The sequence below is a fragment of the Muscardinus avellanarius genome (assembly GCF_963383645.1).
Source record: "Muscardinus avellanarius genome assembly, chromosome: 14".
Taxonomy (NCBI): Eukaryota; Metazoa; Chordata; class Mammalia; order Rodentia; family Gliridae; genus Muscardinus; species Muscardinus avellanarius.
Window position 1 is genome coordinate 84483114 of NC_137800.1, and position 24422 is coordinate 84507535.

General features: G+C 43.5%; 1 protein-coding gene across 1 annotated transcript in view; it reads left to right on the forward strand.

Moving 5' to 3' along the window:
* Positions 1 to 24422, forward strand: part of GMDS (GDP-mannose 4,6-dehydratase) — a gene marked incomplete at its 3' end in the record, with an annotated part of 610459 nt that overhangs the window by 472407 nt on the left and 113630 nt on the right. The window contains exon 8 of the mRNA XM_080710891.1: positions 4738 to 4856. Within this exon, the coding sequence (XP_080567017.1) occupies positions 4738 to 4856 (119 nt within the window). The remainder of the gene's footprint in view (positions 1 to 4737; positions 4857 to 24422) is intronic.

The window sequence follows — 24422 nt, forward strand, 5'->3', positions numbered from 1 at the left end:
GTTGAACATAAAATTTGTTTTTTATGTTTTTGGAACATAAAATTTGTTGAAACCCACATGGGTGTGTGTGTGTGTGTGTGTGTGTGTGTGTGTGTGTGTGTGTGTTACTAGGGATGGAACTCAGGGTCTTGTGGATGCTTAGCAAGTGATCTACCACCAAACTATGTCTCCTAGCCTTCATGATTTTTCTTAGAACTATTTCAGACTTTCTCCCCTGAAAAAATATACAGACAGACAGACACAAACACACACATACACATATACACACATATAGTCCTATTTTAAGATTTTTTTTTATGAAAGTGTCACATGAAGCTCAAAAGCACAGGGTTGAAAAAGCAGCAGTCAAATACACATAGTTAAACATAACCTTGATTAACAAATCTTGTTATTCATGGATGCCAGCTCAGTTAATAAGTGTTTGTGGTTTGGATACTGAACTGCAGGTTAACGGCAAGGTGGAAGCGATTGTAGAATCTAGACGTTTAAGACAAACACACATCATACCCCAACAGGCATGCGTGGAATCAGGTGTAGTCAGTCGACTGTGGTGATGTGCGTTGGGTGTTCTCCTCCACTGGTCCAGCTGTGAACAGCCACCAGAGCTGGCGACTTATGAAGCGAAGAAAACCAGCCCCTCACCGGGGACTTCTGTGCCCCATCTGCATTCACCGTTTGAATGGCTGAAAAGGGATTACTTCAAGATGGGTGTTTTTCTTTGAAATCTTTAAATAGAACATTTAAAGTTGCATTTTGATTTTGCTATATTAAATTTGTAGGGCAGATGGGTTAATTATATAGTTACAAGAGTGTACGAGTTCAGATGTCACATTTATACCCATCTCAACTAGGCCATCAAATGTCAATCGTTCAGAGTCAGATTTTCCCTTAATCCACCGGTGCCTTGAATTCATAACCAACACAAGACATGATTTGAAAACTGCCTCATGCATTGGCCATGCAGGGACATTTTCATGTTGAAGAATGTGAAGCCCTGGTACATTCCTGCACTGATTTACTTCCCTCCCTGTGGGATGGAGAAAAAGAAAAGCAGGGTATTTTTTTTTTTCTTTCTTTCTTTCTTGTGCTCTGGTAATCAGGTCAGGACCAAAAGTAAATAAGTGTCTGAGGAAGTGGATAAGCCAGTCACATCCCTAAAGGGCACCAGAAGAATGTGGGAAGACTCTTTCCTTTTCCTCCTGGATTCCTTGAGAGACAAAGCAAAGCCCGACGTCTGACACGGAGCCTCCAGCCGGAAGCCGAGGGTGGGTGGCGATTTGCTCTGACACTGCGGCCGGGCGGTGTTCTGGGTCATGTGGCCGAGCATGTGAACAGGAAGGTGAGATGCGCGAACTTTTGCCTCGGTTATGCCATCCATCAGAGGATAAATGGAGCAGATCAACGGACGCAGCTGGACACGAGGCCAGTGGCTGAGTCCTCCTCACACAGGGGCCTTTGTCTCGCAGCCATGATCTGGCATCTCGATGGGACGCGCCGGGCCTGGGCTGCGTGGCAAATTACTAACCCATTATCACACCAGAACACAGGATCATTTATCTTCCAATCCTGAGTGTCACCTGTTCTTCATTTACCAGTCAATAACCATTAATTATGCTCAGTGGAAATTTAAACAAAGCCCTGTCCCTCTGTTCAAGCCAGTAAACTATTTAGGAATAACAAATAAATCTGGAATTGTATATCCTTTCCCTTCGTATTCCCAGCCTGGAGTCTGGTGCAATATGAAGTCCAGAGGAAATGCCTAGAAATTGATAGGTCAGAGGTCACAGATAGTCTGATGGAAAAGAAAAGGGCGGGTTCTTGGCTCTGGCTCCTACTAATCCTCAGATTCCTGCTGGGAGCAAAGCAAGAGTTTAGAGTGATCCACCAGCGACCGGCCACCCTGCTCCCCCCCCCTTTTTTTTTAATACCTCCCTTCTTTCTTACTAAGCCCTCATTTTCTTTCACGTGACAAAAAGCAGATTGTGCCTTGACCATGCTAGCGCCACGGTGATCCCGAAGAAATCAAATCAGCTGAGTGATCCTGAAACGTTCTTTTTAGATTGGAAATCGGAGCCGAACGCATTTAAGTATATTTACTTCATTATATCTAATCCCTCAGAAAAAAAATGTTCAAACAGAGGAGTTCTAGCCAGGAGGAAATTTAATTTTTTTTCTAAAAAAAAACTCTGAAAGTATTCTGATGAAAGCCAAAACAAGTTTGCGTGTGTGTAGGTGTGTGCCTGGCCGGGAAGAGCTGCTTGTGTCGCTCAGGAGAAGTGAAGGGTCGGCTTCATTGGGAAGGGCGGCCAAAGGGCAGCTTAGGCCCAGCGAGGCCACTGTTCCCCGCTGTGGGTCACAGTGGGACCTGGGGAGACAGCAGGAACTCATTCCAATGGTAGACATGGGACCCTGGTCCAGGATCTGGGACAAGTCAGCCTTTCCAGACCGATGAAAGGAGAGTATTTTCCAGGCCTTGAAGACCTCACATGCAGGAAATGACCTACAGGGAGCAGCCTGGCATCTGCTCGGGCAAAGGGGTCTTGGCACCCATTCCCAAGAGCGCCTCTCTCTGCTCCTCCTCCTGGGCCTTAGTGTTTAACAGTATGCAGGGGCTACCAGGCCACATAGATGCCATCTGCCGCCTAGACTGTCCCCGTAAAGAAGACAGCTTGTGTTCTGTGCCTATTAAGAACTGATCAAGTTTCATCAGTAATAGTATAACATGTAAAAAGTGCTGGAACCAAATTCATAATCCGTGGTCTCTTAACGCACTGTGAAACTGCTTCTATTTCCTTCATGTCAACAAAACTGTCTCTTCACCAAGAGAATGTCCTCTGCCACTTGACACCTACCTGAGAGGACCGCTGTGGTCCCAACCAGGAAGCTGCATCCCCCAGGCATGGAAAATTGCACCAACTCTCCTCTTCCATAGAGCGAAACTATGATTTAAAACAATCTGATGATAGGACAGAAATTTTAAAATATCCACAAAAAATAACTTCAGGTAATAAGGAAATATATTCACTTTATTTTTTGAAGATTGCTACAAATTCACAAATATAAATGAATAAACAGGGATTCCGTTTGGGGGGGATCATTTTCTAAGAGAAAATAGTTGGCATATTGATTTCCATAGCCTTTTCTTTTCTTTTCTTTTCTTTGCTTTGCTTTGCTTTTTCAGTAGCACCTAGGGAGACCCCCTTGTCAGTAAATGGGAGAACACAAGTTCAGTGTACATTTTGGGGACTGTCAGAATAAATGCTTATTGATCTATCTTACCTTGAAAATGGTTGAGAGTGATGGGGAAAAAAACCTTTTTCTCTTTTTGTTGGCTTGGCTTCTCTATTACTACTACTACTTCTCCTCCTCCTCCTGCTCCTCCTCCTGCTCCTCCTCCTTCTGCTCCTCCTCCTCCTCCTCTCTCTCTTCCTCCATCCCATGTGTCTATTTGCACATGCGCACATGCACATGTGTGCTTATGCTAGAAATTGAACCCAGCATGCTAAGCACATTCTCTACCACTGAGTAACAACCTTCAGCCCTGCTTCAATCTTTTCTTAACCAGATATGCTCTTCACCAGGTGTGATGGCATGTACTTATAATAGCTGTACTTGGAAGACTAAAACTAGAGGATCACAGGTCTGAGGCTAGGTCTCAGCAACTTAGTAAGACCCTCAGCCACATAGCAAGACTCTGTTTCAAAATGAAATATAAAAAAGGGGCTAGGATATAGCTTGGAGATAAAATGTCCCTGATTCAAGGGGAGGGGCACTCACCTATCAAATACCAGTTTTACTTAATTTTTAACGTTCTGCATCCTCTGTGTAAAATAAAACTTTATAATTAGTGTGCGGTTCCACTGTTTGGGCAGTGCTGGGGATGGAACCCAGGGCTTCGTGCATGCTAGGCAAGATCTCAACAACTGAGCTGCACCCCCGGCCCGACCTGTGTGCTGTTGCGACTAAAGCTTTTCTACCCATGTGGAGCCAAGCCGTGTGAGATGCCACGTGTGTGTTGCAGAATGGAGCTGTGTGTTTGCCCTCCTTGCTCCTGGAGATAAGATGCACCCCCAAAATACGCTTATCCCAGCATGGAAGTGGAGCATCTCACCTGGAAACCCTGAACTCTGGGGCAAATGCTTCCGTTGTCTGTCACACCACTTTAAAAAGCAGTAGTGCTCTCTATTACATGACTCTTTCTCCATTGATTGTTCTTGTTTATGTTGTATTTTGCTCGGTAAGTTTTCAGCTTCACATGAGGAAATGAGGTTCTGTTTTCAAGGACTGTAATGACACAGTTGATAAATCTGTATTCAAATGACTTTTCCTTGCCTGTCATTTGTGACAGTCAGGAAAACCAGATAATGTTTTTGGAACCGTCTGTTCATAAAAATATTTTTAGAGGCTATTTGCCACAAATATTGTTTGACAAGCATACCCCTTTATGTTGTGATCAAAGCACCTACTGCAGGAAACTCTCCTGGGAAGATAGGATCCTACCGAGCCCATGCCTCTGTGACTGGGCCCGGGCATCCACACCCAAGATGCTTCCCAGATGTTTCTGATGAACATTAAATTGTGAGAAGCATCACCACAGTGTTTAGACTATTGTAGTAAAATCACACCCATTTTCTAGTTGAACATGGCTCTACCCGATTAAGCGCATCCATGAACATTGTATTCCAAAGCGGCCTCTGAGTACAGCTTTCACGGGGTTCCATCTCTCTTCCGCTCTAGGCTATGTGGCTGATGTTACAGAATGATGAGCCCGAGGACTTTGTCATCGCGACTGGGGAGGTCCACAGCGTCCGCGAATTTGTGGAGAAATCATTTTCGTACATTGGAAAAACCATTGTGTAAGTACCCCTGAGAGTCGTGGGCAGCTCGCCGGCAAGGTGTGTGCTGGCAGCTGAGCATGGGTGCTCGCTCTCACACCTCGATTCTGCTTCTCACCTGCCCACTTACTCCTATGAAGCAGCACAGGAGGATTCCCAAGACGCACTGCATCTAACCCCATTTCCGTTCTCTGTCAAATGTTTGTCAGACCAGGCATGGTGACACATATCTCTAACCCCAGTACTTGGGAGGCTGAGACAGGAGGATTGCAGGTCAGCGACTGGCCTCAGCGATTTAGTGAGGCCCTAGCAAATCAGCAAGACCTTGTTTCAAAAGAGCTAGGGGTGAAACTCAGAATGCCCCTGAACTTGTCATGCACGCTTACACACACGCGCGCACACACACACACACGCACACACACACACACACCACATGTTTGTCAACATCTAAACCCAGTGTTTTCAGATTTTCTTTCATTCTTTTCTACTTTTGGATGTTTTTATTTATTTACTTACTTATTTTATGTGTGGTACTGGGGATTTAATCTAGGGGCATTATACCTCTGAGCCATACCCCCAGCCCTATTTTATTCTTTATTTTGAAATGGTCTCACTTGTGAGGCCGAGGGCCTCCAAGTTGATGAAGCTGGCCTCAAACTTGCAATCCTCCTGTCTCAGGCTCCCAAGTATTAGGATTACAAGCATGCACCACCATGCCTGGCTTGGCTGTTTTTATTTTAAATTTCTTTGTTTTCGTCAATTAATTTTGTTTTTATCACTATAGAAATCCTATTTTTTATTTATTTATTATTATTATTTTTTTTTTTTTGCGGGTCTGGGGATGGAACTCAGGGGCATTTGACCTCCAAGCTACACCTCCTGCCCTATTTTTTCTTTTTATTCTTTATTTTGAAACCAGGTCTCACTGAGTTGCAGAGGGCCTCACTAAGTAGCTGAGGCTGTCCACGAACCGCAATCCTCCAGGTCTCAGCCTCCCGAATGCTGGGATTACAAGCGTGCCCACCATGCCCGGCTCAAAATCCTATTTTTAACTGTGGCTAGTTGTACTTTTACTAGATCCATGTGAAACCATTACCCAATCTTTCCTACAATTTTTATATTTTTAAAATTTGAAGCCATCAAAAACTTACGGAAATACTTTGAATATATTACAATCTTTTTTTTTTTTTTGGTGGTACTGGGGGTGGAACCCAGGGGCTTTTCTACCTCCAGGCTATACTCTCAGACCTATTTTATACTTTATTTGGAAACAGGGTCTCACTGAGTTGCTGAGAGCCTCACTCAGTAGCTCAGGCTGGCTTCAAACTTGTGCGATCCTCCTGTCTCAGCCTCCCAAACTCTGGGATTACAAGCGTGCGCCACTATACCTGGCTCCATTACAATCTTTTCTGAACCTCTGAGAATAAGTTGATGCCTCACCATCCTGAACTTGTGTGTGTATTAACTACAGACAGTGGCATTCTCCTACATAAACGCAATAAACCATCAAACTCAGGAAGTTTACAGTGATGAATTAGGACTGTGTCGTCCTCACATCCATTTGCGTTTTAGCAGTTGGACCAGTGCTCCACTTTATACCAAACTGAACCCATTTGTAGTCATGTTCTAAGTTTATTTATTGCATTACACAATTTTTGAAGTCAAATTTATTCAAAAATTTGAAAAATCAGTAGGAAATTATTAGAGATGAGAGGCTCTTTTTTATTTATTTTTCAGTGATTTTTCACTGTGTCAACCATATAGATAAAATAAAATTTGCCATTTTAGTACTTTTCAGGTTTACAGTTTAGTGGCCTTCACCATCTCCATGTTGTGGGGAGAACCATCACCACTTTACATTTCCAGAACGTCTTCATCATCCTAAACAGAAACTTGGTACCCAGGAAATAGTCACTCCGCTTTTCCCTTCACTGGTACCTACTAACGTTTGTTTTATTTCTATGGATTTTTTTTAGGTACCTCATATAAGTGGAATCCTACAATATTTATCTTCCTGTGTCTGTCATACTTCACTTGATATGATGTTTTCAATGTCCATTCATGTGATGGACATTGAATTCCATAAAAAAATCAAATCCATTTCATTTCTTTTTTAAATCAATAATATCCCATTTTTGATCCATTCGTCTATTGATGGGCAACTGGGTTGTATTTACCTTTGGGCTGTTGTGACTCTGCAGTCACAGATAATTTGTTTGTGTCTCTGCTGTCTGTGATTTTGTATCTGTACATAAGAGTGGAGTTTCGGGATCACATACTAATTTAATGTTTAACTTTTTGAGGAACCACCAAACTATTATCAAATATTCTTTTTTTTTTTCTTTTTTCGGGTCTGGGGGTGGAACCCAGGGGCATTCGACCTCCAAGCTACACCCCTTCCCTATTTTTTTTTTTAATTCTTTATTTCAAAACCAGGTCTCACTGAGTTGCAGAGAGCCTCACTAAGTAGCTGAGGCTGTTGTCCGCGAACCGCGATCCTCCGGTCTCAGCCTCCCAAATGCTGGGATTACAACCTTGCGCCACCACGCCTGGCTCAATATTCATTTTTAACCCATAAGAAAGTACTTACGCCATCACTTCTAGCCGTGATGGAATAAAGGAAACTAGATTTAACCTTTTGTCTTAAGGAAAGAAAAAAAAAACCCCTAGGAAACTAGTCTAAATACATGAGGAAAAAAATTGTTTTCAAATGACAGAATGGCAGGGAAACTGGACTGTGATCCCTGATAGGAAAGAAAGGAACACATTGAGTCCTGTACCCACCCTGCTTTTCTTCCTGGGAACATATGGATGTGGAAGGGGGAGCCAAGCAGAGAGGCAGAGATCAGGATTCAGGAAGCCTGAGGAGCCTGGATTTGCAAGGCAGAGTTCTAGAGAGAGAAAAGCTCCAGAAATCTGCAGCGAGGTCCTCTCGAGTCTTTGCTTAATAATAATATGCATGCGTATAAGAAATTCCATAGGTTTAGACAGAATTGCGTGGGAACTAGAAAGCTGGATGCTTCTTCAGGTCCCCAGCACGGGAAGGCTTGGAAGGCTCTGCCAGCCTTGACGGAGCGACTCGGGGCCACTCGGCGAGCTGCGCCAAGCCCGGAAGCTCAGCCTGCGATGAGCGGGTCCCCAGGGTGAAGGCGACTCCAGACACAGGGTAACAAAGCCTCAGTCCACGTCTCAGAAGGTTGGGACTGGACACAAATAACTCCGTTTCCTGCCATTACAAAGCCCGACACTCTTCACAGGAAGACAGTAAAAATCTTGACACTTGACCACAGAGAATTCATTATGTTCTGCTTTCAATCAAAAATTAGTAGGCATGTCAAGAAGCAGGAAATCATGACCTATAACCAGGATAAAAAATTAAGCAATAAAGACAGGCCGAGGAACAATAAAGGTGATGGCAGGAACACGCAAAGATGTTAAAAGAGCCATTGTAACCACGTTCAAGTATTTTAAGAAAGACATGAATGCATTGAAGAGAGAGAGGAAAACTTTTCTTTTCTTTTCTTTTCTTTTCTTTTCTTTTTTTTTTTTTTAAAAAAGAACCCCCTAAGCCCGGTGTGGTGGTGCACGCTTGTAATCCCAGCATTCGGGAGGCTGAGACCTGGAGGATCGCGGTTCGCGGACAGCCTCAGCTACTTAGTGAGGCCCTCTGCAACTCAGCGAGACCCGGTTTCAAAATAAAGAATGAAAAATAGGGCAGGGGGTGTAGCTCGGAGGTAGAATGCCCCTGGGTTCCATCCCCAGACCCACACACAGAAAAAAAAAAAAAAAAAAGAACCCCTGATGAAACTTATAAATCCAAAAAAATTAATTATCTTACATTTAAAAAAGATTCATTGTTAACACTGAGAGATTAGTACTACAGGAAAAAATGGCTGAATATGCAGACATAAGAGAAATGATCTAAAAAGAAAAAAAAGATTGGTTAGGAGACAGCAAAGAGCAGTTTTAGGAATCTAAGGACAGATGTCAAACAATCTGACATGTGTCATTGGAGTCCCAGGGGAAAAGGTGGAGGATAAACACAGAAAAAGAATTAATGACCCATTTTTCCCACCCGAAATTCGGTGGAAACAATAAAGCCACAGACTCGAAAGGCATAATAAATGCCAAGCAGAATAAACAAAAAGAAAGTCACATCCCAATCTCATAATCACAATATTGAAAATAAGCGGTGAAAAGAAAATCTAGAATTCTCTACCCAGGAAAATATTTTTAAATGGAAGTGAATTAAAGATTTTTTTCAGACAAACAAAAGCTGAAAGGATTCGTTGCCGGCGAACATTCAAGCAGAAGGGAAATGATATCAGTTTGAAACTTGTTTTCAAGTGTACTTGAAACAGTCACCAAAATAGGCCATAAATTGTGCCATAAGAAAGCTCCAAAAGATTTAAAAGAAATGGAATGAGAAGAATGTATTTTCAGAATGAAACTAAGAAATCAATAACAGAGAAACATCAAAAATCCTCAAATGTTTGGAAATTAAGTCACATGTATTTATTTATTTATTTTTAATTTATTTATTGCGGGTCTGGGGACTGAACCCAGGGGCATTTGAAAACCGAGCTACATCCCCAGCCCTATTTTTATTCTTTATTTTGAAACAGGGTCTCACTAAGTTGCAGAGGGCCTCACTAAGTAGCTGAGGCTGTCTTGGAACCGAGATCCTCCTATCTCAGATTTTCAAATGCTGGGATTAAAAGCGTGTGCCACCACACCCAACTAAGTCACATATTTTTAAATAAGTCACAGATCAAAGAAAAAAATCATAAGGGAAATTAGAAACTCCTTTGGACTGAATGAAAATGAAAGTATATTAAAATATGTAGGCTACAGCTAATGCAATGCTTTAAGAGTAACTTGTGGCTTTAATTACTAATATGCAGAGAAGAATGCTCCCTCAATAGGTGTTTAATTTTTCATCTTAAAAAATGAGGAGTCAGCTGGTTCTGGTGGCACACGTTTGTAATCCCAGCATTCGGGAGGCTGAGACAGGAGGATCACGGTTCATGGACAGCTTCACCTACTTAGTGAGGTCCTCTGCAACTCAGTGAGACCCTGTTTCAAAGTAAAGAATAAAAAATAGGGCAGGGGGTGTAGCTTGGAGGTCGAATGCCCCTGGGTTCCATCCCCAATACTGTAATAATAATAATAAATAATAATAATAATAATATAAGGCCATCACTATCAATCCTTCAGACATTAATAGAGTAATAGGGAAATATTATGAATAATATTTTGCCAGTTTGTTGAATTAAAGAAAATGGACATATTTTATAAAAGACACAAATTGCCAAAATTGACTCAAGATAACCCAGAAGTTCTAATTGTCATAGATCTGTTAAAGAAACTAATTTTCACTGGTGAGTTCTACCAGTCATATAAAAAAGAAATAACGCTCTTGCTTTATTTATTTAAAAGAGGGAATACTACCCAGTTCATTTTATTGATCCAGCATTACCTTGGTACTAAACACAAAGGCCTTATAAGAAATCCATAGATTAATAGTGCATATAATCATAAAAACAAAAAAACAATAACAAAATATAAACAAATTGAATCTAGAAATATAGAAACAGTGTATACATTGTGACCAAAGAAGGACTTTAGATCAGCCTAACATTTAGAAAACAATGTAATTTATCATATTAAGGAATCAAAAATAGCCAGGCATGGTGGCGCCTGTATTTTCAGCTACTTGGGTGGCTGAGGCAGGAGACTTTCAAGTTGGAGGCCAGCCTGGACAATAAAGGAGAGAAGCTATATAACATATTGGCTTGTTGTTGTTTCTGCAGAAGAAGAAGAAAAACACTGACAAAATTCAATTGTTTATTATAAAATACAAGAACAACTTTTAACAAGGTAGAAATTGAAAGAACATTTTCTTGAGCTAAGACGTGGGGTCAGGAAAAGCACTCAATTATCATCGATGCTGAGAGACTGAATATTTCTCTCCGAAAATCAGGCCCAAGCATGACCGCCCAGGTTTATCTTTCTCAACATTGTATTGGAGATCCAATCCACAAACAAGATGAGTAGTAGAAAGTAAAAATCAGATTGATTTTTTTTTCCACAGAAAACGGGAAATTGAACATAGAAAACCTAAGTAACCTAAAAAAAAAAAAAAAAAAAAAAAAACGAAGTGACCACAAAGGAGATATATTTAAGGATGTTACCAGAAACTAGGTTCACTGGTGCACACCTCTAATCCTAGTACTTAAGAAGCCGAGACAGGAAGATTTCAGGTTCAAGGCCAGCCTGTAGTAACTTTGTGAGATTCTGTTTAAAAAAAAAAAATAGTGCAGGAAATGTTATTCATAGAACGCCCGGTGCCATCCCCCCAAGAAAATTGAGAGTCACAAAATGTGAGGTATATACATAAAAATCAATTGTATTTGTACCAATGAATAATTGAAAATTGAAATTAAAATACCACTTACAATACAATCATTTGGAATATGGAATGTTGATAAGATGTCTATTTTCTTCAAACTAATCTATAGATTAAGCAAAATCCCAACCAAATCTCGGGCATTTTTTTTTTCCCAATAGGAAACGACAAGCTATGGCCGGGCTTGGTGGCTCACGCTTGTAATCCCAGCATCTGGGAGGCTGAGACCCGAGGATCCAGGTTCACAGACAGCCTCAGCTACTTAGTGAGGTCCTTTGCAACTCAGTGAGACCCTGTTTCAAAATAAAGAATAAAAATTAGGGCTGGGGGTATAGCTTTGAGGTAGAATTCCCCGGGTTCCATCCCAGTACCGCAAAAAAAAAAAAAAAAAAAAAAAAAAAAAAAAAAGGACAAGCTGATTCTAATATTTCTATGGAAATATAAAGGCTCTAAAGTTGTTTTGAAAAAGAAGGTCAAAGCTGGGAAGCATTTACTGCCTCAGTTTTAGATGTCTGTAAAGCTGCAAGGTATTGCATAAGTTTAGACTTACAGACCAAGAAAACAAAATAAAAATTTTCAGAAATAGCCATGCAGCCATGCGTAATTACAGGTACATGTCTGTAATCCCAGTACTTGGGAGGCTAGGACAGGAGGATCACAGCCTCAACAATTTAGTGGGCCCCTGTTTCAAATTAAAAAAAATAATAATTAAAAAGCTTGGGGCTGTAGCTCAGAAATAGAATTACCAGAGATTGTCTCCTGGGTTTAATATCTAGTAACACACACACACACACACACACACACACACACACACACACACACAAATTTTTTTCAAAAATAGATCCCCTCCTTATATGACCAACTGAATTTCCACAAAGGTATCTCAGTTGGAAACGCTAATCTTTTAAAAGATGGTACTGGGACAATAAATCATCACATGGGGAAAAAAGTAAAACTCAGTCGATAGCTCATAACACAACCAAAAATGGATCATACATCTAAGTATAAAAACTAAAACTAAACTCTCCTGCTACATGAAAATATAGGAAGGGAAGCTGCACAGTGTCAGCATAGACAGAATCCCCAGATTATTTTGCCCTTGAGTTAGTTCTTAAGGTTTGCAGATATGGTCTCCCAGTTTATGGCATGCCTTTCAAGGTTCCTGACAGTGTTCTTCAAATAGCAAATATTTTACATTTTCATGTAGCTCAGTTTGTCACTTTTTATGGCTTTTCTCACTAAGTGTATATGTGTTTGCATTGAATATATAGGTTATTTGGGAGGGGAAAGGAAAGAATTTCTTAAGATTCTAAAAGCAAGAACTACTGTTTGAAAAAATGGGAGCTGAGCATCATGGCACATGCCTATAATCCCAGTACCAGGAAGGCTGAGACAGGAGGATCTCAGGTTTGAGGTCAGCCTTAGCAACTTAGCAAGACCCCCACTTCAGCAATTTAGTGAGGTCCTGTTTCAAACTAAAAAGTAAAATAGGGCTGGGGGTGTAGCTCAGAGGTAGAATGCCTCTGGGTTTAACCTCCAGTATTGATAGAAAAAGAGAGGGAGGAGGAGAGATTAAACCCAAGTCATTGCACATGCTAGACACGTGCTCTACCACTGAGTTACACCCCCCAATCCCAAGCTTAATATTTAGATTTCAGTTACCGTCCTGCATGAGGCAACCGTGTTGCGATCTTCTGGGTCACTAGCAGGGAGGTGTCCTGCCGTCTGCACCGAGCCACGGGTGTTCAGTGTCTCTCTCTTCCTAATAGACTTCGCCTTTGCCGCCTTCTCCCTCAGCACTAGTAGAGCAGCCGAGACAGTTTCAGGCAGAACTTGTGACTAGATTCCAGTCCCAATTTTAGGCAGCGTCTTCTTTCGAATGTTTTGCCAACCTTCATTTTGTTTCAAAAGACCGACCAGAATTACAGCAGCTTTACGGAGTGTATTAGAAACTGCCATTGATTGGCAGATGTGTGCCATTTAGGGTGGTAGATGAGTGGTAGATGTATACCATTTCCACCTTCTTCCGGAAAAGAGAGACGGGCACGAGGAGCTCACTGTGCCTTGCGTGTTTTGTTGTTGTTGTTGTTGTTGTTGTTGTTGTTGTTGTTGTTTTGTTTTGTTTTGTTTTTGCGGTACTGGGGATAGAACCCAGGGTCATTCTACCTCCAAGCTATACCTCTAGCCCTGTTTTATATTTTATTTTGCAACAGGGTCTCGCTAAATTGCAGAGGGCCTCATTAAGTAGCTGAGGCTGGCCTCGAACGTGTGACCCACCTGTCTCAGCCTCCCAAGTCCTGGGATTACAAATATGCATCACCACACTCAGCAAGTGAGCATCTTCTATGTGGTAACCTATCCTGCCGGAGACGCTGGATATTTAGATTGTAGAATGTGCCCTCCTGTGCGCCCAGAACCCGTGTCCGGGCTTTCTGTATCAAATCAGTGGATTTAAGGTTACGGAACACCTGTAATACACGTTCTTTATATCAGTCGGATATCCCCCTTGTCTAAAATCCAAAATGCTCCAGAATCCGAAGATTTCTGAGCACTTATCTGACACCACTAGTGGAAAATTCCCCACTTGACCACACGTGATGGGTCACAGTCAAAACTCAGGCACGCTAGGAATATTGTGCAAAGTCACCTTCGGGCTATGTGTATAAGGTGGCGATGAAACATAAATGAATTTTCGTGTTTAGACTTGGATCCCAGCCCCAAGAGCTCTTATAATAAAATAGTGAAAATATGCCCCAAAGAAATTCTAAAATGCAGGTCCCGCCCACTTCACATAAAGGATCCTCACCCTGTACTTGATCCCAAAATGTGAACTTACTTCTCCAGGCCAGATAAGAAAATCACGATGGCCCTGTGAGTGCCGCCTGCAATTGAGGTTTCATTGTTTGTTGTTTTCGGCCTCCTTCCTTCGGATCTCCGTGGGCATCAGAATACCGATCTCAGCCGGAGGAGGAGCAGGGAAGCCACGGGCTGGGCCACATGCCTGGGCCCAGACCACTCCTCAGCCACAGCTGTGAGCTTCTGAGGGGGCCGGAGAGCCTTTCCTGGGAGCCCTGTCCTCCAGGCAGGAACCGGGCAGTCCTAGGATAGATCTGAACAGTTCTTAGAAGACTGAGGAGTGCTGCACCCAACTTGGGGAAATATGCTTTGACAGGACTTGGAGAGTGCAGTCGTCCCTCCTTGTCTGTAGTTTCACCTCCTTGGGTTTCAGTTACTGGCAGCCATGAGTGTAAAATCTTACCTGGAATTTTCCAGAAAGGAACAATTCATAAATTTTAAACTGTGCACTATCCTGAGTTGCATGAAGAATCTCGCACTAGCTCCCTGTGCTCTGCCCAGGACATGAATTCAGCCTTTGTCTTTGTCCAGCGAGTCCACGCTGTATGTGCTACCCACCCGTTAGTCGCTTAGTAGCCTCCTGTTATTAGATCGGCTGTCATGACGTCACATTGCCTGATTTTATTTATTAATGGCCCCTAAGAATAAGAGTCGTGATGCTGCCAATTTCATTACACTATATTGTTATACTTGTATTTTATTAGTAGTTGCTAACCTCTTACTGTGCATAATTTATAGATTAAATTTCATCATATGTGTATATGCATATAGATATAGGCACACACATATACATATATATTTGTATACAAATATATTCAAATATACAAATATATACATATACATATATATGTGTGTGTGTGTATATGCATATATATATGGCTCCTCTCCTCTTCATATATATATATATATATATATATATATATATAATATATGAAAAACAGTGTACATGGGGTATATACGTGAAAAAACAGTAATGCTTTAATACTATTTTCAGGCATCCACCCGAGTCTTGGAACATCTTCCCCAAGATAGCGGGAAGTAGTATACATGATTTTTCTCTCCAGGAAAATTTCTTCTTTATTTATTTAATTTCTTTATTTCATAGTGCCTGTTAGTCCCTGTCTTCACTAGGCCTTCCTACCTGCAGCGATGGGATAAAAAGTGAACAGGTCAGTACATATTTGCATCACACCTATCGTGTGCCTCACAGAGCCCAAGCTGTACATAAGCCTTTGCTATTAATGGCTGGGTGATTGACTAAAAGCAGCAGCTGGGCCTCGTGATCATCTCTAGCCAGTCACTGCAGCCAGTGTCCTGTGCTCCAGGGGAGATGAGTGTGCGCTAGGCAGCTCTGGCTGGGAGCCAGCATTGGAATCAGAGAGGAGCCAGGTCCTCCCCGACATCAGGGTCTCATTCCAGAAGAAAGAGGACACGGAGGCAGGAGAAGCAGGGAGTACCCATTAAGACCCATGGTGATGCCGGGCGTGATTGCGCACGCTTGTAATCCCCGTGCTTGGGAGGCAGAGACAGGAGGATTGCGCAGGTTTGAAGCCAGCCGCGCGCGCTATCTTAGGAGACCCTGTTTCCAAATAAAAAAATATAAAATAGATCTGGGAGTGTAGCCCGGAGGTAGAAGGGCTTCCAGGAACTCCAGTACCAACCACCAAAAAAAAAAAAAAAAAAAAAAAAAAAAAGACCCATGGTGGTCATTTGTGTGAGTCTGAAAACAGGGCTTGGGTGCTATTTTTCCAAGGAGGAAACTGAGGCACAAGGAGGTTGAGTGCCCTCCCCAGGCTACCAAGCAAGCACTCAAAGGGTGCTTCTAGGGCAGCGGGGTGGTAGGAGAGTATTTGCCTGCATGCGAGGCCCTGGGTTCCATCTCTAGCACAGGACGAAATGGACGGAGGGAGAGCCTCTTTCCTTCATGTTGCACTTTTCATCCTTCTTGCTTATATCCTTTCAAAAAACTGTGTGATGCTGCATCTGCAATTAAAAAAAAAAAAAAAAAAAAGCCAGGCCCAGGCCCACACACACCTCTGGGAAAGGGAAACCACAGCCAAGTGCAAAGAGGACAAGCAAGGGAACACTTGGCGCTTGACCATCAGGAGTCCAAACTGTGATGGGATAAAGCTATAGCCCAAGGATTTTTTTCAAGGGCAATTTCGCTCTGTGCAATTTTGGTCCTAAGCTGCGTTACTAGAAGCAAATCCCCACACACAACAGCATTTCTGCCGAGTTGCACAGCACCTCCTGCCCTTCGGGGGCTGCAGCGGTAAGCAGTTGAGACCAGCGGGGCACCTGTCTCGCTCCCAGGACAGCCTCAGGGCTCACAACAGCTGCCCGCAACAGGCAACCTATAAATACTTAATTGAGCATACATGACTATTCCCCAAAGCCAGCTCGTTCAAAAAGTCTCTACCAAGATTGCCCGTTGTCACCCTAATTTCCCCAGGTTTCATGGTTATCATGATTCTCTGTGGCGTGGTGGGGACAGCTAGAAAGGAGCCCCCTGCTTCCTCTCGGGAGGGCCCTAGAAACTGCCTTAGAAGGGGTGATGAGGATTTGAAATCACCCAAGGGTGCCAAGAGAAAGGGAGGGAGGGATTCAAGAGACACAGGGACAACAGGATTTGGTGACCATTGACCAGAGTCCCAGGGATCCAGCTTCCTGGGTGGAGCTGTCAACTTCTGCCCTCTGTGATTCTCACCCGCTGTCCTGTGCTGCGAGTGTTGAAGAAGTCTTAGATTCTTTCTCTTAGCGTCGAGGCTCTCTGTGGTCTCACCGTACATGACAGTTCCTCATCAGACACCCCAGTCAATATCTGGACTATTCTCATCTTAGTTGTTTTAAGGTCTGTTGTCTCATTCTGTTTCTGCGACTATGTTTGGAAATACTAAATTCGCTGAAAAGCCTCATCGCCAGCTATCTGGTTGGGATCAACAGAGAGGTTCAGTTCCCACTGATACCATTTGAGTAATTTTTGCTTTGAATTTTGAGCCAGCCTCAGCTACTTAGTGAGGCCCTTTGCAGTTCAGTGAGACCCTGTTTCAAAATAAAGAATAAAAAATAGGACTGGAGGTGTAGCTCGGAGATAAGAATGCCCCTGGGTTCTACCCCTAGTACCACAAAAACAACAAGAAAAAAAAATAGCACAGTAATTTGAATTTGGGTTACTAGAAGATATTCATGAGAGCAGATCATACCTGATATCATCCCACTAAAATTTAAGGTGATTAAATTTTCATGTAAATATTTGAATTGAGAAGACAGCTGATAAAAGGATCCTTTTCATCGTGTTTTTTGGGAGAGGACCAAGCTGCATGATTGAGGGTTTTTTTGTTTTGTTTTGTTTTGTTTTAACCAGGGATCAAATCCAGGGACCTACCACTTCCCACGAGCCCCGCCCCCATCCCTTTTCATTTTGAAACAGGCTCTCACTATGTTGCTGGAGTTGGTTTCCATCCTGTGATCTGTGGAGGCTCTTTTTAGTTTTTAACACTGCCGTCAACTTACTCCTAAATGACAAGAAAAGGAAACTGTTTTCTCCTACAACCAAGATGACAGTAAGATACCAAACAGGCAAATACTTGTCTTGACTAATGTTCTGTCATTAATCACGTTAATGTTAAATTTTGAGAAGAGAGTTGTAAGCATGGCTTGCAACCACGTGAGGACCAACGTCTGCTGTTGAGGGGCGTGGAAGTATTTCAGGCCCTGGAAGGATCTATCACAGTTCACATTTTCAGTAAAAAGCACAGGCATGACTAGTATGAGTTTGTAAAAGAAACTCAGCCAGGCGTGGTGGCACACGTGTGCTTGTAATCCCAGCACTTGAAGGAATACAAACTTCTGCAGCGGGAGGATTGCAGGTCCTCAGCCAGCCTCAGCACCTTAGTAAGGTCCTCTACAACTTAGTGAGACCCTGTTTCAAATATATATATATATATATATATATATATATATATATATATATATATATATATATATATATATATATATGCAGTACTGGGGATGGAACCCAGGGGCATTCTACCTCCTTGCTACATGTCCAGCACTATTTTTTATTCTTTATTTTGAAACAGGGTCTCACTGAAGTGCAAAGGGCCTCACTAAGTAGCTGAGGTTGTCCATGAACTGAGATCCTCCCGTCTCAGCCTCCCGAATGCTGGGATTGCAAGCATGCGCCACCATGCCCAGCCTCAAAATTTAAAAAAAAAATAAAGAAAGTAGGCTGGAGGTGTAACTCAGAGGTTGAACACCCCTGCGTTCAATCTCCAGCACCAAGAAGGAAGGAAGGAAGGAAGGAAGGAAGGAAGGAAGGAAGGAAGGAAGGAAGGAAGGAAAACTGATTTCTAAAATCCTTCTGGCTGAGGTGGCAAATGGTTCTGTGCTTGTACACCTTCTTCCCGTGATGTGGCAGTGTTTCCTGGTAGGTGGGACTTCCCCTGGGCCCTGGCCTTGGAAGGAGGACCATGATGGGAACAAGTAAGAAGGAAGGTGCTAGGGTATAAATCCAGTGTCCCTGTGTCTGATTTTGTTCCTGAGAGGCATTCCTCAAGAGTTTACTGAGCCTGAGTTTCTCATATATATATATATATGAAAAATCATTGCCATTCAGAATCTGCCATTAGAGCTAAAAAAGACCCCATCTCTGTGAGCTTACCTGAATAGAACCGTCTATTTGTGAGTATAGGTACCGTGAGAACTTTTTGGAGATTTCTCTAATTAGATTTGGTCCTTTGAAAGTACCCACGGTCTGTTGGTTATAATAGAGAGACTGGACTTTTCATGTAAGTGCCAGGTTGCAATTTGAAGACTTATTCTGGAAACATGGCTTAGTGGCTACACGAGGCCCTGGGTTCTAGCTCCAGCACTACAAATACTACTACTACTACTACTGCTAATAATAATAATAATAATAATAATAATAATAATAATAATAAACAAGAAAGAGGATCTCTTTCTTCCCTCTCTCTTCTTTCTCTTTCCTCTTGCTTTCTTTCTCTTTCTCCCTTCTGCCTTCTCTATCTCCCTTTCACTCCTCTAGCAATCTTACTATCATTTATTTTTATAAACGTCTAAGATACTTGGATCATATTTATTTACTTATTTATTTATTTACATTTGGTGCTGGAAGTTGAACCCAGAGGCATTCTACCTCCAAGGTACACCCTCAGCCTATTTATTTATTTATTCATTTATTTATTTTGAAACGGGGTGTTGATAAGTTGCCGAGGCTGGCCCCTAAGCTGCAATCCTCCTGTCTCAGTCTCCCAAGTACCGGGATTGCAGGCATGTACCATCATATCCCACTTTCGATTGTGCTTCTTAATGAAGGACCTATTAGATCCTCAAAATAGCTGCTGCCTTTATAATTGCCTAGTTGAACAGCCAGCCCAGAACCTAACGCGTAGAGCAGCTCAGCAAATGCACCCTCTGTCCACTTCACTTTCCCTCGTGGAAGAGGATGGAACGACATCTCCTTGTGCTTGAGACATGCGGGCGCTCGCTGGGCGACAGTTAACAAGAACACATTATTCGCCATCTACAGCATAGTTGTGACCTCGTGCAACTGCGCTGTCAGTCGTGAGTAATGGCTCCGTGGATGATGGGGATTGGAGGGACGACTGGAGGAAGGAAGACTAAACACTGGGAGATGAGGGCGGTAGGTAAGAAGAGAGAAAGGGCCCGGGTGGGTGGGCTGGCAGGAGGAAGATGCGAAGGCAGGAGGCAGCCAATTGAACGTGGGCGCCAGGCAAGCCGATGAGCTGGGAGGACCAGCTGGACCGCATCGGGCATTCCAAGGGCGGCCCGCGCCTACAACTCTCTCTGATTCCCCTGGTCGCTTCCCACGCGTCCCTCAGGTCTGAGACGTCCCCCCTGGGGCCCACACCTCCCCTGAACCAGGTTTATGCCAGGGGCCTTTTTCTGGGCTGTGACAGCGCCCCATCTGTCTCTGCGTTATTCACGCACAAGATGGTGGTGGCCATCGGACTCTGTGCTCCTGAAGCACAGAGACCAGGGCCGGTGCCTGGGTGGCTGGCACCGATTCCTGGTGGTGGGAGGGGCCTTCATGCAGGTTAAAGAGCTGTGCACAGTGGCTGAGACCCTACAGGGAGCCTGAGCACCGGGCCCCACACTATCCAGCAGTAAGGTCTCTTTCCCCTTTGCTTAAAGCAGAAGAAACTCTGCCTGTATCCATTTGGGGGTGGAAAATAATGCCCCAGCTGAGTTAAAATAAATAAGTAAAAATAAAGTAGGCAGCCGGGGCATGTTTAGAAACCCATGTAAAGGTAGCACAGACACAGACACACTGAGGTGCGTTTAAAGGTAGGTTGTACATTGAAAATTCTTTGACTGGTTTCATTCATTTATTTAACCTCTTGAACCCCTTCCTGCCCAGTCAGCACCCCCACATAAGGCTTTTTCCGCTGACTTTATCTTTCCAGTTTAATTTCCTAGAGATAAAGCATAAGAAAAGATGATTTGGAAGTAGACCTTCTCTACTGAATAGCTTCTCAGTAATACCGATTTAAAAAAAAAAAGTTTTGACCAGTTGACAGCCATCATGGTGGAAAATAATGTTTGGGAGTGGCCTCCCATAAAAATGACAGTGCCCTTTTTAAGAGGTGCCACACCCACCAGCTCATTCCAGCCCTGTGAAAAAGAGGCGCAGCCGGGGCCAGGGTGGCGTGGCCAAGATTCCTGGCTCTGCGGTCTTGGCTCCGGCACCCTCCCCGCGTGGCCTTCTGCAAACCATTCAGCCCTCTGAACCTCTTTTTCCCCATCTAAAAACTGCACTTCACACTACCTACCTGACTCTTGGCAGGAGTCAGCAATTCACATTCGTAAGGGCCCCCTGATGTACAAAGCGCAGAATAAATACAGACGTCAAGTTCAAAAAGCACCTTCAACAACAGCTGGAGGATAGATTAAGATTTGAGGCGCTTTTGTTGTAGTTCATTAACCACCACATTATCAGCTGGGCTTCTGGCTGCCAGAGCCCCCCTCTGCCCTCCCCACAGCCCCAACTTAAGAACAGTTATCATCATTAATATAAATAAAGTGGGGGATGCTGGCAGGGGATGGAAGCCGACCCATCTCCATTTCACCAGTAGTGGAGACAGCTGTGCCTACACCGTGTAGCGGAGATTCTCCTACCTACATGGTACCTCGTACCCTCGAGTTGTCTTTGAACATCAGGGCAAGAGTTGTGATTAAAATTCTAGTTCTCGCAGCTTAGTGAGGCTCTCTGCAACTTAGACCCGGTTTCAAAATCAAATAAAACAAGCCAGGCATGGTGGCGCATGCTTGTCATCCCAGCGTTCGGGAGGCTGAGACAGGTGGACCAGGGTTCTAGGCCAGCCTCGGTTACTTAATGAGGCTCTTTGCGACTTAGTGAGGCCCCATTTAAAAAAATAACGAATAGTTGGGCGTGGTGGCGCATGCTTGTAATCTCTGCGATTGGGAGGCTGAGACAGGAGGATCTCACGGGTTCGAAGCCAGCCTCAGCTACTTAGTGAGGCTCTCAGCAACTTAGTGAGACCCTGTTTCCAAATAAAATATATAAAAAAAGAAAAAGGGTCTGGGAGTATAGCCCGGAGTTAGAAAGCCTCTGGGTTTCACCCCTAGTACCACCAAAAAAATAAAAAATAATGAATAAAAAGTTTGACTGGCCGGCCATGGTGGCACACACTTGTTATCCCAGCATTTGGGAGGCTGAGGCAGGAGGATCATGGTTTGAGGACAACCTCAGCTACTTAGTGAGGTCCTCTGTAACTCAGTGAGACCCTGTTTCAAAATAAAGAATAAAAAAATTAGGCTGGGGGTATCACTCAGAGGTAGAGTGCCCCTGGGTTCCATCCTCAGTACCACATACACCGGGAAGAAAGCTAAATAGAGCTGGGGTGTTGCTCAGAGGTAGAATGTCCCTTGATTCCATCCCCAGTACCATTAAAAAAATAATGCCAGCTCTCATCTCTCTCAGTCTGCCCACAGGTCCCCCTGTGCCCTCTGAACCAGCTTGTCTGTCCCCTGGCCTATGGCCTCTGCCACCCACTTCCTCGACACACTTGGCCTGCCGTCCCTGCCTCCCTCACCCTGCTTCACCCTAAGATGTCCCAGAGTCACCTCCCTCTCAGTTCTTCTCTCTTCAGCTCACACCAGACTCCTGCTCTTGACACCCCAACACAACAGAGTTTTCTATATTCCCAAGGACGCGTTTCCCTCCCTGTCCTCTTCCACGTCTGGCCTTGGGACTTGGTGTCGTTGACTTCCCCCGGTGCAGACTTATCTGACCACTCCGTGGGAGATGTCTTTGGTGCCAGGGCTGGCATGCTGATGGCTCCGAAAGTGGCAACCTGTGCCCTTGACCAGAGGCAGGGTGCCAGGAAGAGACCAGGGGGAAGCATCCGGGTTATATGAAAAATGGCCGGACAGTAAGTCTGTCCGTGACAGAACTCCAACTGAACCAGGTGGCGTCTGTCTTGGGTCCCAGGATCCCTCTCTGCCATGCAGAGGGGGCTGCGAGTCATGGTTGGCTACTTATAAAGCTCTAGTTTGTGACTCTTTTAGTTCATTATTATTAGTTCTTTATTCCAGCTCCTGCTTGGATCTGGAGTATTATTTAGGGCTTGTCACCTCCTGTAGAGTCTCTGGCCCTCTGGCCCTGTCCCCCGTCTCCGTGGCCAGCCCTACCTGTTATCCAGGGCACTCTCTGAGCCCTTTCTATCTGGGAATGCATGCCATTCTACTCTGGTAGATTCTCCTGACTTATTAAATAATTTTCTCCACTCTGTTTTCCTCTGTTTTCTCTTTCTAGAAATCCTATCGTGCTTTATTATACTAATTTAGCTGGTTATTTTGGTATTACCTCCAGGTTGTGATTGCTGGTTTTGATTTTCTCCTCTGGGCATTATCCGTCAGCTTCCCCTTATCCAAAACCAAGGCTTTGTTCTCTTTTCCTTCCTCTGCCCCATCCCTCCATCCTCTACTACTTTGTTGTTTTATTTTCATTTGGGGTTAGCTCAGTATTGTGACATTTTCATGACTGATGAATGAAATTTATTCCAATAAACCACAATTACTTTTGCCTTCTTGGTACCATGATTGTTTATTTACTGTGTTCCTATTTGATATATATTTTCTCCTTTTGCTTAATTTTCTATGTATCCATCATTAACTTTACCCTAAACTCTGTCCCAGCTGTCTAAATTACCTCTTGAAGCTTTCAGCTCTCACGAGGTTGGCTGTGTCTTTCTGAAGCAGTCCTTCTAGTTCTTCTAGAACCTTCTACCTGATCCAGTCTGGGAAAGTGGGAGGATGGGTATCAAAGGTCTTGCTTTATGCTCATCTACAGGATTCTCTTAGTCACTCTCCTGAGTTGAGGACCCTGTATTTTGACATCTTTTCCAAACCTTGGTTGGATGAAGCAAAAATCTTTTTTTTAATTTTATTTTTATATTTATTATTTATTTGTAGATTGAGTCTTTCTGTAATGTTCATGCTGACCTTAAATTCCTGGGCTCACATGATCCTCCTGCCTCAGCCTCCTGAGTAAGCTTGCTATGGACACATGCTACCACACCTAGCTTGGTGAAACAAAATTTTAATTCATTTTCTGAGAAGGGTGCCTGTAACCAAATATTTTGTTACCAAATATACCTGAAAACTTCTATAGTCTATCCTCAAAATTGATACCATAACTAGAATGTCTTTCTACCTTGGCAATAATTTCTTTCCCGAGTATAAGCTCATGCCCCAGGTTCAATCCCTAGTGACACACACACACACACACACACACACACACACACACACACGTACAAAAATTTTTTTTTTTTTTTTGGTGGTACTGGGGTTCTTGGAAACCCTTCTACCTCCAGGCTACACTTCCAGATCTATTTTTATATTTTTATTTGGAAACCGGGTCTCTTAAGCCAGCGAGGCTGGCTTCGAACCAGTGCGATCCTCCTGTCTATGCCTCCCAAGCACGGGGATTACAAGCGTGTGCCCCCACGCCCAGCCATACAGAGAATTTTGAAAGTCTGTAGTGTTACCACGAGAACCAAGAACCATTCTGCTTGCTGGTTGTGTTTGTTGTCTCAGAAAGTGGCTCTGACCTAATTTGGTCCCCGCAGTCTGAAACTTCATTTAAGATAGATGTTATTGTTTAGATGAGTGTCTCCCAAAGGCGCACTGGAAAAGGCTTGACGGGCAGCCCGTGGTGCTATTGGAGGGACGTAGGGCCTTATGGGAGAAAGTTAGGTCACTGCAGGTGCGCCCTGGCAGGTAGTATTTGACGGTTGAACAGGCTTCTTCGGTCA